Source organism: Silurus meridionalis, chromosome 26, assembly GCF_014805685.1.
Source record: "Silurus meridionalis isolate SWU-2019-XX chromosome 26, ASM1480568v1, whole genome shotgun sequence".
NCBI lineage: Eukaryota > Metazoa > Chordata > Actinopteri > Siluriformes > Siluridae > Silurus > Silurus meridionalis.
In genome coordinates, this window is record NC_060909.1 from 18629237 (window position 1) to 18643490 (window position 14254).

General features: G+C 48.0%; 1 protein-coding gene across 4 annotated transcripts in view; it reads left to right on the forward strand.

Moving 5' to 3' along the window:
• The window catches only part of bcor (BCL6 corepressor), a 55157-nt gene that overhangs the window by 10617 nt on the left and 30286 nt on the right, over window positions 1-14254 (forward strand). For 3 of the 4 annotated variants that reach the window (XM_046840663.1, XM_046840662.1, XM_046840665.1), the window contains exons 2-5: window positions 7691-7770; window positions 8426-11449; window positions 12640-12696; window positions 13082-13253. In XM_046840663.1, the coding sequence (XP_046696619.1) occupies window positions 7768-7770; window positions 8426-11449; window positions 12640-12696; window positions 13082-13253 (3256 nt within the window). In that variant the 5' untranslated portion in view covers window positions 7691-7767. The remainder of the gene's footprint in view (window positions 1-7690; window positions 7771-8425; window positions 11450-12639; window positions 12697-13081; window positions 13254-14254) is intronic. The other variant, XM_046840664.1, reaches the window with a different exon arrangement.

Sequence of the window (14254 nt, forward strand, 5' to 3'; positions counted from 1 at the left end):
TGTTATTTTATTTTATTTTTTTTTTATATATATATAAAAACTGAAATGGGTTCAGATCTATTTACTTATTTTTTTGCGTGTATTGAAATCAGTTTAGTTCTTTTTCCGCGCGAGAACCCGAGATAACGCACGCGCTTTCTTTTCTCTTCTATATTTTCAAGGTTTGTTTTCTCCTTCTTGACGTATTTGATGTTTTCTGCAGACCTGTCCTTTTTGTCCTTCGTCGGCTGTTTTTTTTTCTTCTTTCTTTTCTATTTTGTAATCTCACAAACTCGGCGGGTTCTTCCCACGTAACGGAAAAACAAAAAGTGCATTGTACAAACAAAGGCACGTTTTATAGCGCGCGGGGATTTTTTTTCCCCTTTTCTTTTCTTTTTTTAATTACTTTTTGTTTTACGTGCACGCGCGTCAACAAATTCTTCACAGCCCGTGTGCGCGAGATCCGCGGAAAATACATCACATCGCAGTCCAAACGGCGAACGCGGGACGTGTGTCGGGGTCGCCGCACCCCAGGCCACTCCCCCTGAGCTACAGGTGTGTTAGTTTGAAACAACCCAATAAAGCTTACAGTCAGGTTCGAGATTTGGGTTTGTCGTTTTTTTTTCCATGCGGCTTTCATCGAAAAAGGTCCCAGTACTAACCCGAGCTGTCATTGGGGCCCTCGCGGGGCCCTTTCCATCCTGTACCATGTGCCTTTACAAAATGACGTGCGGTAATAATTGGAGCACAATTTAGTTTTAGAGCAAAGTCTGCAGTGTAAAATATTAAAGGTGTGGTGTTTTTATTCCAGCATCTCCTGGTACCATTTCTTTTCTAAACGATGTGCGCTTGAAAATAAACTTCTCGCTCATTTGGTTCTCAGGAGATGTTCAGGTTTTCAGTCACACCAACGATACACCAGAATATGATCTTGTTTCGTTTCTTATAAAGAAGGTGGTGGTGGGGAAGCACCCCGTGATTACAACACACACTCCAGTAGCAGTAACTGAGTCATGTGGAACAACCGATCAACGTTCTTTGGTTCGCTCAAAGTAACTCATGAGACCAGAGACACGTCCTGTCTGGGGCTGGTTACCCTCTGGTGTGGAGAATAAATTGTGGACGTTTGAACGAAACACCACCATGAAAAACCGCCATGTCAGATTGTCACGCGCTGTCTATCTCGGGAACACCAGGACAGTTTAGCTCTGTAAACTGGTTGTCCCAAAAAATAGGCAGCAAACATTCCGAAGCTGTGCAATTGTTGGTCCTGGTCCCGAAGCAGGTTTTAGCTCGTGTTGGTTTGTACCAAATTCCTCAAAATGAGGAATAACAGGGACTCTTTTTACAACCAGGATTGAAAATTGTAGCTGTAGCTACTCGCGCGCTCACCAAGAGAACAAATTGTAGAAAATGAGAAATGCTTGGCCCCCTTCCGCTCTATTTCACGCGCCGTAAAGGCAGGATTCATCAAGCACGTGTGATTGCCCCATTAATCAGCCCGTGACTGGGGTAAATAACACGTCATAGCGCGGATATAATCCGCCCCGCAGGCCAAAAAAAAACAACTCCTCATTGGCTTTTGAGGCAGGAAAAAAGAAAGAAAGAAAGAAAAAAAGAAAGACGCCATGGATCGCGGTGGAATCCTGCGTCCTCGCGCTAGAGTGTGGGCGGCCCTCGTGCGACGTGTTGCACAAGAGGTGAAACTCCACGTCGCGCATCGTGGCCTCTTTAATTGCAGGTCGTCGGCTGTGGAAAGATAGAAAAACAGGGCACGCGGTCTCGCGATCAGCTGCCCGTGGACCGTTTATTCGGTTTCTCTTACCCCAGGCAACCCCCCCGCTCGAGCGCGCACCCGCCACTCTCGCTTTCCCTACCACCCCTCCCCCACCCCTCCTCCATCTCTCCATGTTCATCTCCGCTATCCGGATTTGTTTATTTATAGCGCGGGGCTCAGCGGGGAAGCTCGCGCCTTCCGACAACCCGAACCAGAACCGGGCTCAAGAGTTATCACTTATCTACATCACCGGAAACGTGTTTTGCTGCGTCAGTGGTACAAAAAAAAAAAAAAAAAAACCAAGTCCAAGTGGGTAAAGTTCATCTGATTTAAAACGAAACACTAAAAAGGGTCAAAGGTCAAAAGGGATCGTGTGGCCGTCGGATTATGCGCACGCGGGTCCGGGATTAGAGCGCGCCATTGTCTGGGGGAGTGGAGGAGAATTGTTTTATATATATATATATATATATATATATATATATATATATATATATATATATATATATATAATTAAAACTAAACAAAAAATAAATATATATATTTGTTTGTTTTGTTTAGTTTAGTTTTTTCGCGTGCCGTTTCGGTGTGCGCGAGCGGTCCAAGCGTAAATGTCTCGGGAAAGAAATAAAGAAGCGCCAGGACGGGACGGTGGTGGTGTGGTGTGGTGGAGGGCAAGAGGGAGAGAAGCTCAGCTCGCGCTGCCGCGGATCGCGTTTCAGAGCCGAGTTGGCTCGCGCCGCAGACGTCACGGGTTTTGAATGGAAGCCTTCCCCGGGACGCGCGCGGCCCCCTCGGGACGGCAGCGCTGAAACGCGAGAGCTCCGATCCGTCTCGTCTCGTCTCTCATCGCCTCGCTTCACCGAGTCTCTCTCTCTCTCTCTCTCTCTCTCCGTGCCGCAGCAGGAGCGCCCGGAGCGACGCCTACGCATTGTTTTCTTTTCTTCCTTCTCGTTATGTGTGTGCGCGCGCGCCTGTTCTTTTTTTCAACAGCCAGCGTGAGGGACGGAACACCACTGAAAGAAAACACACACACACACCCGCCACAGAGCACGCGATGTTATCTGGTATAGCGCGCGCTCACGGCGTACCCATAAAGCCGGTCATTGCGCGATCTGGTAATAGATCAGGCTTAAAAATCCGTGCTCGCGCGCGCACACACACACACGCGACTTTATTTTGTATTTTACTCTCAGAAACTGTTCCAGACCCCATAAAGTTGCGTTTATTTATTTATTTATTTTGTATTATGCGTCGAATCTCGCACGAGGTGCTGAAATATAAAGGGAAAATAGTCCAATGCTTTGTGCACACTTAATAATAAACAAATAAACAAACAAACAAATCCAAACAAAATAACTCCCCGTCACTCTGGTCCTCGGTCCCCTCGCAGTGTCTCCGCGCTGTTTTCAGGATGTAAGTAGTCTCGTCGTTGCGCGTGACCTTTACAGCACCACCAGTGTCACGCTGTCTGGTTACAGTAGTGAGAGCGCGTGTGTATGTGTGTGTGCGCGCGCGTGTGTTTCTTGAAAATCGCCTTGTCCCGTGAAAAAAATAGATCTAGACCTCCGAGATCTCACCTCTTATAAACTTGTTCAAATCAAAACCGCGGTCTTGTTGATCTGAGCGTCTCACACTGAAATATATAAATATATAAATATATAGGCACACGCGCACACACGCCCCGGCCTGGCGCGTGCACTTTCGCCTCCTTTCATAACACTAAAGCAGCCGTGCAGAGACCAGCGCGCGCTTAAGTGCTGCGAAATGAGACTTGGATGCCACGCAAGAACGTCTCTAATGATGCATGCGCCTCAAGGTTTCTTAAGATGCACGTGGGGGAGGGGGAGGGGGGGTCACAACCGACAACTTCCAAATCCTCTACACGCACACACATTAACACGCCCTGTGTGTGTGTGTGTGTACTGTATACACCACCCTATGCCTGCACCATCCACTGTTTCTGTGCACAACATTATTATTGTACACGTCAATATTAAGAACACTGGGTTTTGATTGCTGAAATAAATACCCCCCCCCTTATTCCCTCCTCCTCCCTCCATCCTGTGCACTCTTTCTTCCACGAAGTTGTCGAAGCTCACGAGCTGTGAAATGGTTGCCGCGTGAGCTGACAAGACTAATAGCTTGAGGAACTGAAGTGTTCTTATCTGTCTTTCTGTAGATGCAGGATGAGTTTCTGTGAACATTTGAATACCCTGCTGTCCATCAGGATTGACACACACACACACACACACACACACACACCACTCCCGAACTGGTCCTTGTATCATCGCGGACGTGCGATCACATGACCGAAGATCTGCAAAATGTTTCAGACACTAAGAAAATCGTGGTACAAATCAAAGACGTGAAGTGACGCATCTGGATTTCTAAACACGTGACTTTCTGAAAGCCGAGGTTTTGATCCGAGCTTTAAAATCCCGAACACGGCCCTGAAAGTGACCCTTCGTCTGGCCACCGGCTCGCGCGGAGTTTGATCTTGAACGTGCGCTGTTGTTCTTGGCATGTTCTCTCGCTCTCAATCGGAGACAAAGATCCCGCGCGCGGCCTGGACTCTGAACACCCCACACACACACACCACCACCACCACCCATTCCTCCCCCCGTCGCCGGCTAATCGTTTATCCAGGCCGCTTTGTCCTTCATGGCAATAACCTCTTTCTTTCTTTCACTCTTTCTTTTTTTTTTTTTTTTCTTCGGTTGCCTGCAATCCATCGCTTTTCATCAACCCGGTTTCTCTCGCCGGTTCATGACCGTGGGTGTGTAGTGGAAACGTGGAAATCGTTAACACACACTCAGGACCTTGAGGACCCCTGGAGCTGGAGTTGTTCATTAAAAGGAGGAACCACCTGACCGACATTAAAATCATGTGCTGGTGTAATGTGTGTGTGTGTGTGTGTGTGTGTGTGTGTGTGTGTGTGGTGGGGGTGATCCATCATGGCCGCTGTGTTAGCTGGCTAAGATGGAGTCCGTGTAGCTATGCAGAATAAAATTATCATATCTATATAAGAGCATGAATATTCATTTACCCAATGGTGAAAATTATTATTTATTTATTTATTTATTATTTTGTCATTTTCTGCCTTAGATTTTTTTTTCTGGTTGTGTGTGTGTGTGTGTGTGTGTGTGTGTGGGGGTGTAAGTCGTGAGCTGAGATTTGTTTGCGATTTCAGAAAATGGAGACTTGGTGTTTTTTTTTTTTTTTTTTTAAAGCATTAATTACCACCCTGTGATAAAGATTGTGTATGTTAGATGATTTTTTTTTCTGTATTACACAACCCGCTGGAAGCCACGAACTTTGCACTTCCTGTGAGCTCACCGCAGTGCAGCGGTTTCACTTCTCGCCACGTTAAATGACCACACGCGCAATCCGCCCGCGCGCTCACTTTATCTGCGAGGGCGGAACTCTGAACTTCATGCTCCGTGGTAGGTGGATCGCCCCTAGGTGTGTGTGTGTGTGTGTGTTCGTGTTCAGACATTCGCGCCTCGCACACAGTGTTCCTGAGATCCGTTCCCCATCCACCGTGACCCCGACCAGGATCAAGTTCTTGCGTCATGTATTTGTTAACTGTCTCAGAAGCCACGCCCCCTGCTCTCTTTTTTTTGACCGCAGGATTTATGAGGTTTTATGTGCCTAAATCCACACCTCAGCGCTGGCAGATTTTTACACACACTGGTCTTTTGCGTGCCAAGATTTTCTTTTTTTTTTTTTTAATACCGCCTGTCTTGATGCCGACACGCAGCACCGCAGCTGCTCACACGCCTTCCTCGTGCCCTTGGCGTCTCCCCACGAGAGTCACACGTACACAGCTTTACAAACAAGAACACGCGAAAACGTTTTTCTGAATTAATGGGGGGAAAAAAAGGAGTGTTCTTTATCTGGAAGTGGTTGTTCTGCACTGTAGATGCACGTGGGATACAAGTTATTTTTCCTTACTTTCTTTTTTTTTTTACCCATCTCTCAGGGTCTTTTTGACAGGTGAACTAGACTCATGGGACGTGGTAGCTCACCCAGGTTCTGGGTTACTGATCCAAAGGTTAGAACCCCAGAATCACCAAACTGCTCCTCCTGAGCCCCTGAGTAAAGCCTTTAACCCTCTGTGCTCCAGCAGCGCTATATTATACCTGAACCTGGGACATGCCAAGAAAGAAATGTACTGTGCTGTTAATGTAAATGCAATAAGTACAACAATTCAATAAAGATGTGCACAGACTCGTGAAGATCACACGCACCAAAGACCATCCTGAATCCAGTTTGTTAAAACTGTTGACACATGCACCAAAACCCCCGAGCCTGTTTAACAGGAACGCTCGTCCGATTTCCATGTTTGTGTTTTGAGTCTCTGTTTAGAGACGGGTCATTTCATCCTTTTTTTTTTTTATCTGGGGCCTCGAGGCTCCTGCTGAAGCGTCAGGTTGCGGTTGATTGCTTTTGAGCCGCATTCGTATTTTTTTTTCTTTTCCCCCCAAAAGCAACTAGGGAACACACAGCGTGCTCGCGCTGGCGCTCGGGGGTCGTTAAGATCGCGGAAAATGAGCGCGCAGAGGGAACGCGTGGCCGGTCGGACTTTAATTGATATACGGAAGGAGGGGAGGGATGGAGAAACACAGGGGAGGGATGAAGTTCCAGCTCAAACCGGAACTCTGAAATCTACGCCAAGGATTTTCTACGAAGGCACTTTTTTTCCTTACTCTAGATTGTGATCAGTTCAGTGGTTAAGTCATCGGATTGATCAAAAGGTTGGAAATTGAAATCCCACCAGCACCAAGTTTCCACTGTTGAGACCTTAAACAAGGCCCTTAACCCTCAAATGCAAGTATAAATAAGATACATGTAAGTCTGTGTATAAGGGCGTCCGCTAAATGCCGTAATGCCACAGATGTAAATGATCCAGAATAAGAGAAGGGCTTTTAAAAAATAAGGGAAATATACAAAAAATAAATAATAAAATCATGCCGTATTCTAACCGGCTGCTCTTCACGATGGTCACACACGTCGCTGAATGAAACCGCAGGTCACCGGGACACTCGCGGCCTTTATAAAAGGCCCGGGCCTTGTTGCTACCCGGGTTGCCATGGACGTGACGAACACGCTCGGGCGGCAAGAGAAGATTTTTTCATGCGTGTGAGGGCCGAAGCCCGCTTTGATTGATGAGACCGGGGGCGGTCCACCTCCCTCCTCCAGCAGCAGCGGCCGAGACCGCATCTGCAGATAAGAGCCCTGGGTCTGCCTTATTGAAATCCGAGGGCTCTGTAGAGCCATCAATAACGGAGGAGCGGCTCGCGAGCTCGACAAAGCTCGGCTTTCATGTCATTGCCAAGCGGTGGGGCTGGGTGATAGCATCTTTCCCTCAGTGGCGCTATGATGAAATTCCCTCCTCCTCCTCATCTGCGGGCGCCGGGCATTTTGTGTGTGTGTGTGTGTGTGTGTGTGTGTGTGTGTGTGTGTGTGTGTGTGTGTGTGAGAAGGAGGAGGATGGTGAGCAATGAACGGCGGCATTCCTTATCAGCGCGCTTGTGACTAGATAACAACGTCACGTGGTCTGAATCCTGCTCCGCAGCCTGGATACGGGCCATGCAAACGCAGGCGTCTTCAGCAGAGACAGTCAGACTAAGGCCTGACCGAGGAGACTGTTTGCTTTTCTTTCCTTTTCTTTTCTTTTTTTCCCCCTTTCCTTCCTTTTTATTCCTTTTGTACTAAGCACCCCTGCCAAACTGGTTAAAAAAAAAACTTTAACTGGAGCAATGTGAGCACTGCATATATATGTGTGTGTGTGTGTGTGTGTGTGTGTGTGTGTGTAAGAACATGAACAGATATGTTTTTAAAACGCATAAAACTGCTCTAAAATATAAATATATAAAAAAAAGATATAGAATAAAGATACAAATGAGATTTTTCTTCCTTATCCTCTGACAGGAAGTCAGTCAAGGGATGGTGCCTGGCTAGAACATCCACCGTGAACTAATCAAGCAGCGGAAGTCGTGATTCGAAGCATGGTAAGGCGTTTTATTTATCATACGCCTCATTAAAAATACCGCACCCCTCTATGATATCCCTTTCTTCAGCACGCCTTTCTGTTGTGCCTTACTCCGGACAACGTTCCCGTTCCCCTCCCTGCTCGTTGTTTTCCCCCTTATTTATGAATGTAGGCCGAAGGAATCCGTGTAATTTAAAGCCCCACCATCTTCTTGGCATAGACGCACGATGCGGTCTCTCTGGGGCTTGATGGGAAGACGGATCTGAGCTGTCTGCTGGGCATTGTCTGCAGCATACATCAAAATCCCCGTCTGCCCCCACGGAAGCCTTGGAGAGGCAGACTTTTATGAACAATTTCCCTCTTGTGACCTTGACTGCGTCACGCCGACTACACCGTTCAGACTTCGGTGTGGGAAACAAACAACGACAAAAAAAAAAAAAAAAAAAAAACACCCCCCTTTTTTAAAACTGACTTTACAGCCGAGTTGTGTAATTCACCCTCGTTATTGATTTATGGAATTTGACCACAATTATGAAACTTTATAGAAATGTACTCATTTTCTCATAATCAGTGTTTGCTTTATCATCATATCAGATGATCCACTTGAGTTAGCTGGAGTTTTTGGATTTTGTGGCTCGCTTTTTCATTTATTTATATTTTGCTTTTCTTTTCAGGTGGATGCAAGTGCAGCCTGCAGAATGAACCCACTCACAGCACTTGCCATTGATCGGAGCAATCTAATGCGGGAAAGCCTCCATGTTCATGGGGGAATAGTTTATCAGCCAGCGATCCGAACCCTGCCAACAGAAAAAGGCTACGTTGGGGACCGGATACCAGAATTACTCTATAAACCCGATGTGTCGTTGGACAGCAGAAAGGCCACTAATGGCTATGTTGGACTTTATAAAAGCCCAACGCACGGAATTCAGAAACCTCTGGTTGTGCCCAGAGCTGGTGTAGAAGCTTTGGTCTTGGATCGGCACGTCGGACCTGTTGACAAGCCCTCTGACATGGGATTAAACGGTGGCAGCAGCACAGGCTACCTGCGCCTTCCGTGGGCGAACCCTTACCACGAGGCAGGACTGTATCCCTTTCTAGATTCCAGCAAGTATGCTGCTCTGAGTATGTACAAAGCATCGTTTATGTCACAGCCTTCACCGTACCTCCCCCAACACCTGGCCTACCAGTCGCTTTGTCCTGGGGCAGGAGGGAGTGCAGCCGGTGCCGAGCGCTTGTTCTACATGCCGCCTTATCCTCCAGCTCCCATTTCATCCCCTCTTGCCCCTCCGTTAAGAATTCCCACGGCTACAGTAGCCCCTACAGCACTGTCTCCACTGGTGCATCATCAGGACAAAACCTTACAGAGTATTGGGCCAAGGATTCACCATGAGCCCTCTGCATTTGGGCAGCAAACCTTACATCAGCAAGCTCAGTCCCACCACCAGGCACAAAGTGACAGGCAACACTCTAGCAGTGGAAATATTAATAACAGCAGTAGCAAGTCTAATAGAATCCCTTCCAGCAAGAGCTTGAGCAGCAGTAGCAGTAATAGTACTATTAGTAGTAGCAGCATTAGTTGTAGTGCTAGCATAACCAGCAGCTCTAGTGCCAGTATTCCAGTAGATTCAAGCCCTTCCCAGGTGCTGCAAGCACCCCGTCCGACTCCACGACCCTCTCACCCCACGTGTGCTCCCCCACCTCTTGTGGACAGCACTTCAGACTTTCAAAAGTCTGTGTTTCGCAGTCCATCCTCATTATCAAGCTCATCATCCCCGGCAGTTTCCCATCCATTCTACATATCTCAAGAGCATCGCTCTCCATTAAGACCGGCTAGTCAGAAGACCAAGACTAAAGAAGGAAGCTCAGAGCAGCACAAGAGTGGAGGATGTGAGAGAAAGACCTGTTCTTCTCCCAGTAAAACCTCCACTGAGAAACCTGTACAGCAGGGGCCTCCTACCAAAGACCCAGCAGACAAGCCATTAGACCTATCTGCCAAGATCATGGATTTTGAAGGACCTCCTAATGGATTTCCTCCAAAGCTGGAGGCTTTAGCAAATCTGGGCTACTCTCCCAACTCTCGTTATGGACTTCCTCCTAGCAGAGAGCTTCTCAAAGAGACTCTTTCCCCCTCATCCTCTGCTGTCAGCACTTCTTCGAAAACTCCAGAGAGGCCTGAGATTATTAGCACTTTACACTCTTCCTGGGTGGTGCCAAGCACAACCCAGACACACTCTTCAGAATCCAACCACAACAAAGGTTCCACGGTCATTAAAAATAAGAACCTGGAACATGTCATTTCACAACCAAGGAGCTCTTCGTGTCCAAGAATTGGAGAATCCAACAATGGCGTTGTATCGAACCCTACTCCTGTTGTCGTTTCTTCGGCATGTCGTCCATCATCTGCCTCACCGTCTCCTAAGGTAAACGGTGATTGGGCAAAATCTGTTCCCACACCACCGGAGAAGGCGCAGTCTTCTAATCGTGGTAGCAGTCAACCGTTGGCCTCAAAGCCTGTGAAGACCCCTAAGAAATCAGATACACCTGAAATTGGCTTTAAACCCCAGCAGCCCCAAATCGAAAATGGACATCCTCCCCCTCACCTCTATATAACTCAAGGGGAAGCCTACTTACCTACTAGCTTAGCATATGCTAACAGATACCTTCCATACACTGTTCCAGAAAGCATGTCGCTCCCACACTTGCAGTTGCCCAGCAAAGGGCCAGTATATCCCCATCCAGTCCTGCTGAACAGCAACAGCTTGTATTCTGCTCGTTTGCCTCACAAGCCTGGGCTTCCTTACGGAATAACATCTAATCATGGAGAGTATGTGACCTATGATGCTCAAGAGATGGTTCACCCACTAATGTCTCCCCACTTACCTCTTGACCCCAAAGTCAACGAGCGACTTGAGCTGCGGTCCAGGCCCCAGGAGAAGACTTGGCAGCAGGAGGGATCCCCGTACAAACAACACAGTGTGTCGGACACCGACACGCGCTACATAGCCGAGAGGGACTCAGAGGGGCCAGAAGTTCTGGGCTGTAAAGCTCACACAGCAAGCAAAGATGACATCGTCTGCATCGACCTGGTCCAAGACGACACAGATGGCAGTCCTGAATCAGACAAGTACAGCACTACTCCTGCCAAGCAGAGAGAGCCTACGAAGCCAGCCGGCAGCGGGACTGGGGAGGGGATGAGGAGTACTGGTAATTCCAAAGTGAAGGAGCCAGAACTCATGCAGATCCTGCGCTCTAGCCAGCCAGTTGAATACAAGCCAGCAGAGGCTGAGCGGCAGCCAGATCCCTGCAGTCCTTCAGAGCCACAGGAGCGGGCCGAGTCTCCTGGGCAAAGCCAGGGCGAGGAGAGTTCCAGCGAGCACAGCCCGCTGCCTCCGATGCTGGAAGAGCAGACCCTGCGCTGTGCCAGGACCTCCGGTGACCGCGTCCGATCGGACGCTGCAAATTTTAAACACGATAGGCACCATGCCATCCGGCAGTATATGGATCTGGGCAAGGAACGAGAAAACCTGGAATCTCCTGAGGATGAGGAAGACGGACATGGGTGCTCTAAAAACAAACGGTCCAGCCTGGCTAAGAGGATCGCCAACTCGTCCGGATACGTGGGTGACCGCTTCAAGTGCGTTACCACAGAGCTTTATGCCGATTCCAGTAAACTGAGCCGGGAACAGCGTGCTTTACAGGTAAGCGAGACACGCATATCTTCTTTCAAACTTGCTTATTGTACTTTGGGTTAAAAGTTTGAGAGGTTCTGATGACGCATTTTTGTTCCAATCGAGGCGCTTAGTTCGTTTCTCAGAAAGCAAGAGAAAAAAAACCAGGGCTCGTCGGTAAAATTATTTTCCGTTCTTTCAAATCCTAGCTCGAACAGCTGTAGTTGCTCTGCAAGGCGGTTCTTGCATCAGATTGTCACGCTTAGTCATATTGAAAGCCTCGGTAATTACGGCTGGCTGTTATTCACACACCAGTCCCCATCGTCATCCCTCCCCCTGTCCTTCTCGCTTTTTTCGACGCCCCGCTGCAAGGCTATTGAAGGCAGTCAGGTGAGGGAGGGGAATTAACACGCCGTGCTTCTTTTGCGTTTCTGGAGCGCATGTTACGGGGTAACACATACGTAATATGGAGATGAAATTCTTGGGCGGGGGACTAACCTGCAGGCAAGACCTAAAGATCTGGGAGGGTGTAGGTCACCGATAGAAGAGCTAGATTGTGACCGCACGCTGTTTTCTAGCCTGTCTATTCACACACACATCAACACACACACACATCCCAGGCTTGCTGTGTGCGCAGTGGCAGCCCTCCCAGCTTAAGTAAAATCCAGCCCATTCATTTCTGATGGAGAAGATTAGAGGTCTTCAGCAGCAGCGAGACGAGTGCTCTGCCTGGCAGTCATTAGTGTGTATACACACACACACACACACACACAGGCACACAGGCACACAGTGCAGACGGATGGGCAGTAGGCGTTTTTTAAATGAACACTATATTCTATCCACGAAGGACCGGGGACTTTTAAAGAGAACCGTATGCGGTGGTTTCCTCGAATCTGAGTTCTGGCCTTAATAGAAACTATTTACAAATGTTCCCTCTCGAACAGAGTCCTTTCCAGTTTTGGACGGAACGTGGAATTTTTTGGCTTTAAAAAAAACGTGACACCCGTCTCAACTCGTAGCTCGTTTTTCCCTGTAAGGGCGTCCCCAGAACAATGCGTTCGAACAACAGTATCCTCGTTTGCTAGTCGGCACTAAAACGGCATACATTGTGTTTCAAACTGCGGCCCTGTGTTCATATTTCAATGTTTCTGTGCATGTAAATGATTTTTGTGTTGACTGGGAAACCGCAATGATTTTGAGCCCACGTTCTAATCACTTAGATCGAAGTCCTATCAGCAGAGGACAGTAATTTCAGTCAGCCAGCCGCTAACTGGGAGGTTAGTGCTTTAATATACATATATATATATATATATATACACACATTTTTTTTCCCAATTGCTAATCAAAAAAGGTGAAATGAGTAATTTTTGTGGTGTTTTGTGCACCACGAAGGAATGATCAATTTATTTTGCGTAGTGTGGTGACTCAGAATTTCATGCATTGAGGGAAAATGAATCCTGTGGCGTGACATTGACTTTTTTATTTTTGATTATTATTTCCATATGCAAATGTAATGATGTTCAAGTGCATTTAGCGTCGCGCAAAAGGTTAGTGGTGAAGTGTGCTGGATTTGCTTAGCGTTCCTGGTCATGGATTGGGTGTACTTGTGTGTGTGTCTGTGTGTGTGTGTGTGTGTGTGTGTGTGTGTGTGTGTGTGTGTGGCGGGCAATGATGCGTTTCTCCGAGCTGGAGCTGAAGGAGAAGGAAGGCTGCACGTCGTCCAGCGTCGGGCCATGGAGAGAGAGAGAGAAGTGTTTGGCCGAGAGCCAGCGTGGAGACGCGGAGTGGGAGACGAGCCAACGCTGCTCCAAACCTCCGACAGAGCAGCACAGCGGTAACACACACACACACACACACACACACTTTCGCTCTCTGTGTTTCCTGTTATCCGGTGGCGGTTTCACGGAAACGGTGGAGCTTTTAATTACCAGCGTTTATATGGTAGGAGAGTTTCGTCTGGATTCTGATTGGTCAGTAGGCGGAGATTAAATTTGCGTAATAGTTCCGTAAATGAACATCGCGGGTTTGTACACGAGAATTGCGAGAATTGTTTGCAGTGACTTTTCCATTTTCTAAAGCGTATTTCTGGGCTCGATACGTCTTCAAGCGTTCCGTCTTCACCATTTACATGTTTTTGTTTTTCCTTGAAAACACGACTGTAGCCGATTTAATGTACGCTGGAACGTAGCAAAAACTTCGTGGAATAAATCTGTGTTAGAGGAGGACTTGCGAACTAACGTGCTAATCAACATCCGTCCGCCAAAACTATTCCCCGCTCTCGTGGATTAGCAGCTAACTGTAACGACTAGCGCTTCAGCAAGCTAGCTAGCGCGGTTGCTGTATGACTTGTACGTTGTTAGGGAGCTCCATCTGAGTACAGCTCCTCAAGATCGTGTGTCAGGAAGCGTCTCGCCATCCGGCTTTCTCTTGTTGTTTTCGTGCCCCCGCTCTCTCTCTGTCTCCCCGTCTGGTAGCGTCTGTTTCCGTCTCGCACGCATCTCTCCGTCGTGAAAAAAAAAGGGACAGTCCCTTCGGCTGTGGCTCTCCACAGAGTAGCGCCAACCCAGCGCGGTAAACAGCACTTCCTCCCCCGCCGCACTCAGACAAAAGGCCCACACACACACACACACACACTCACACACTTCCCTATCAGCACGTGGTGTTTCGCTGTGTGTTTTTCGCTCCTGCTAATGGAACGATGACATTACATTTGCAAATTTGCATCAACGTGCCACTGACCTCCCTCTACCCCTCTAAGTGTTTGTGTGTGTGTGTTTGTGTATGTGTGTGGACAGGTAGAGGTGTGAGGACGGTGTGTGCGCCCGGCTTAAAGTC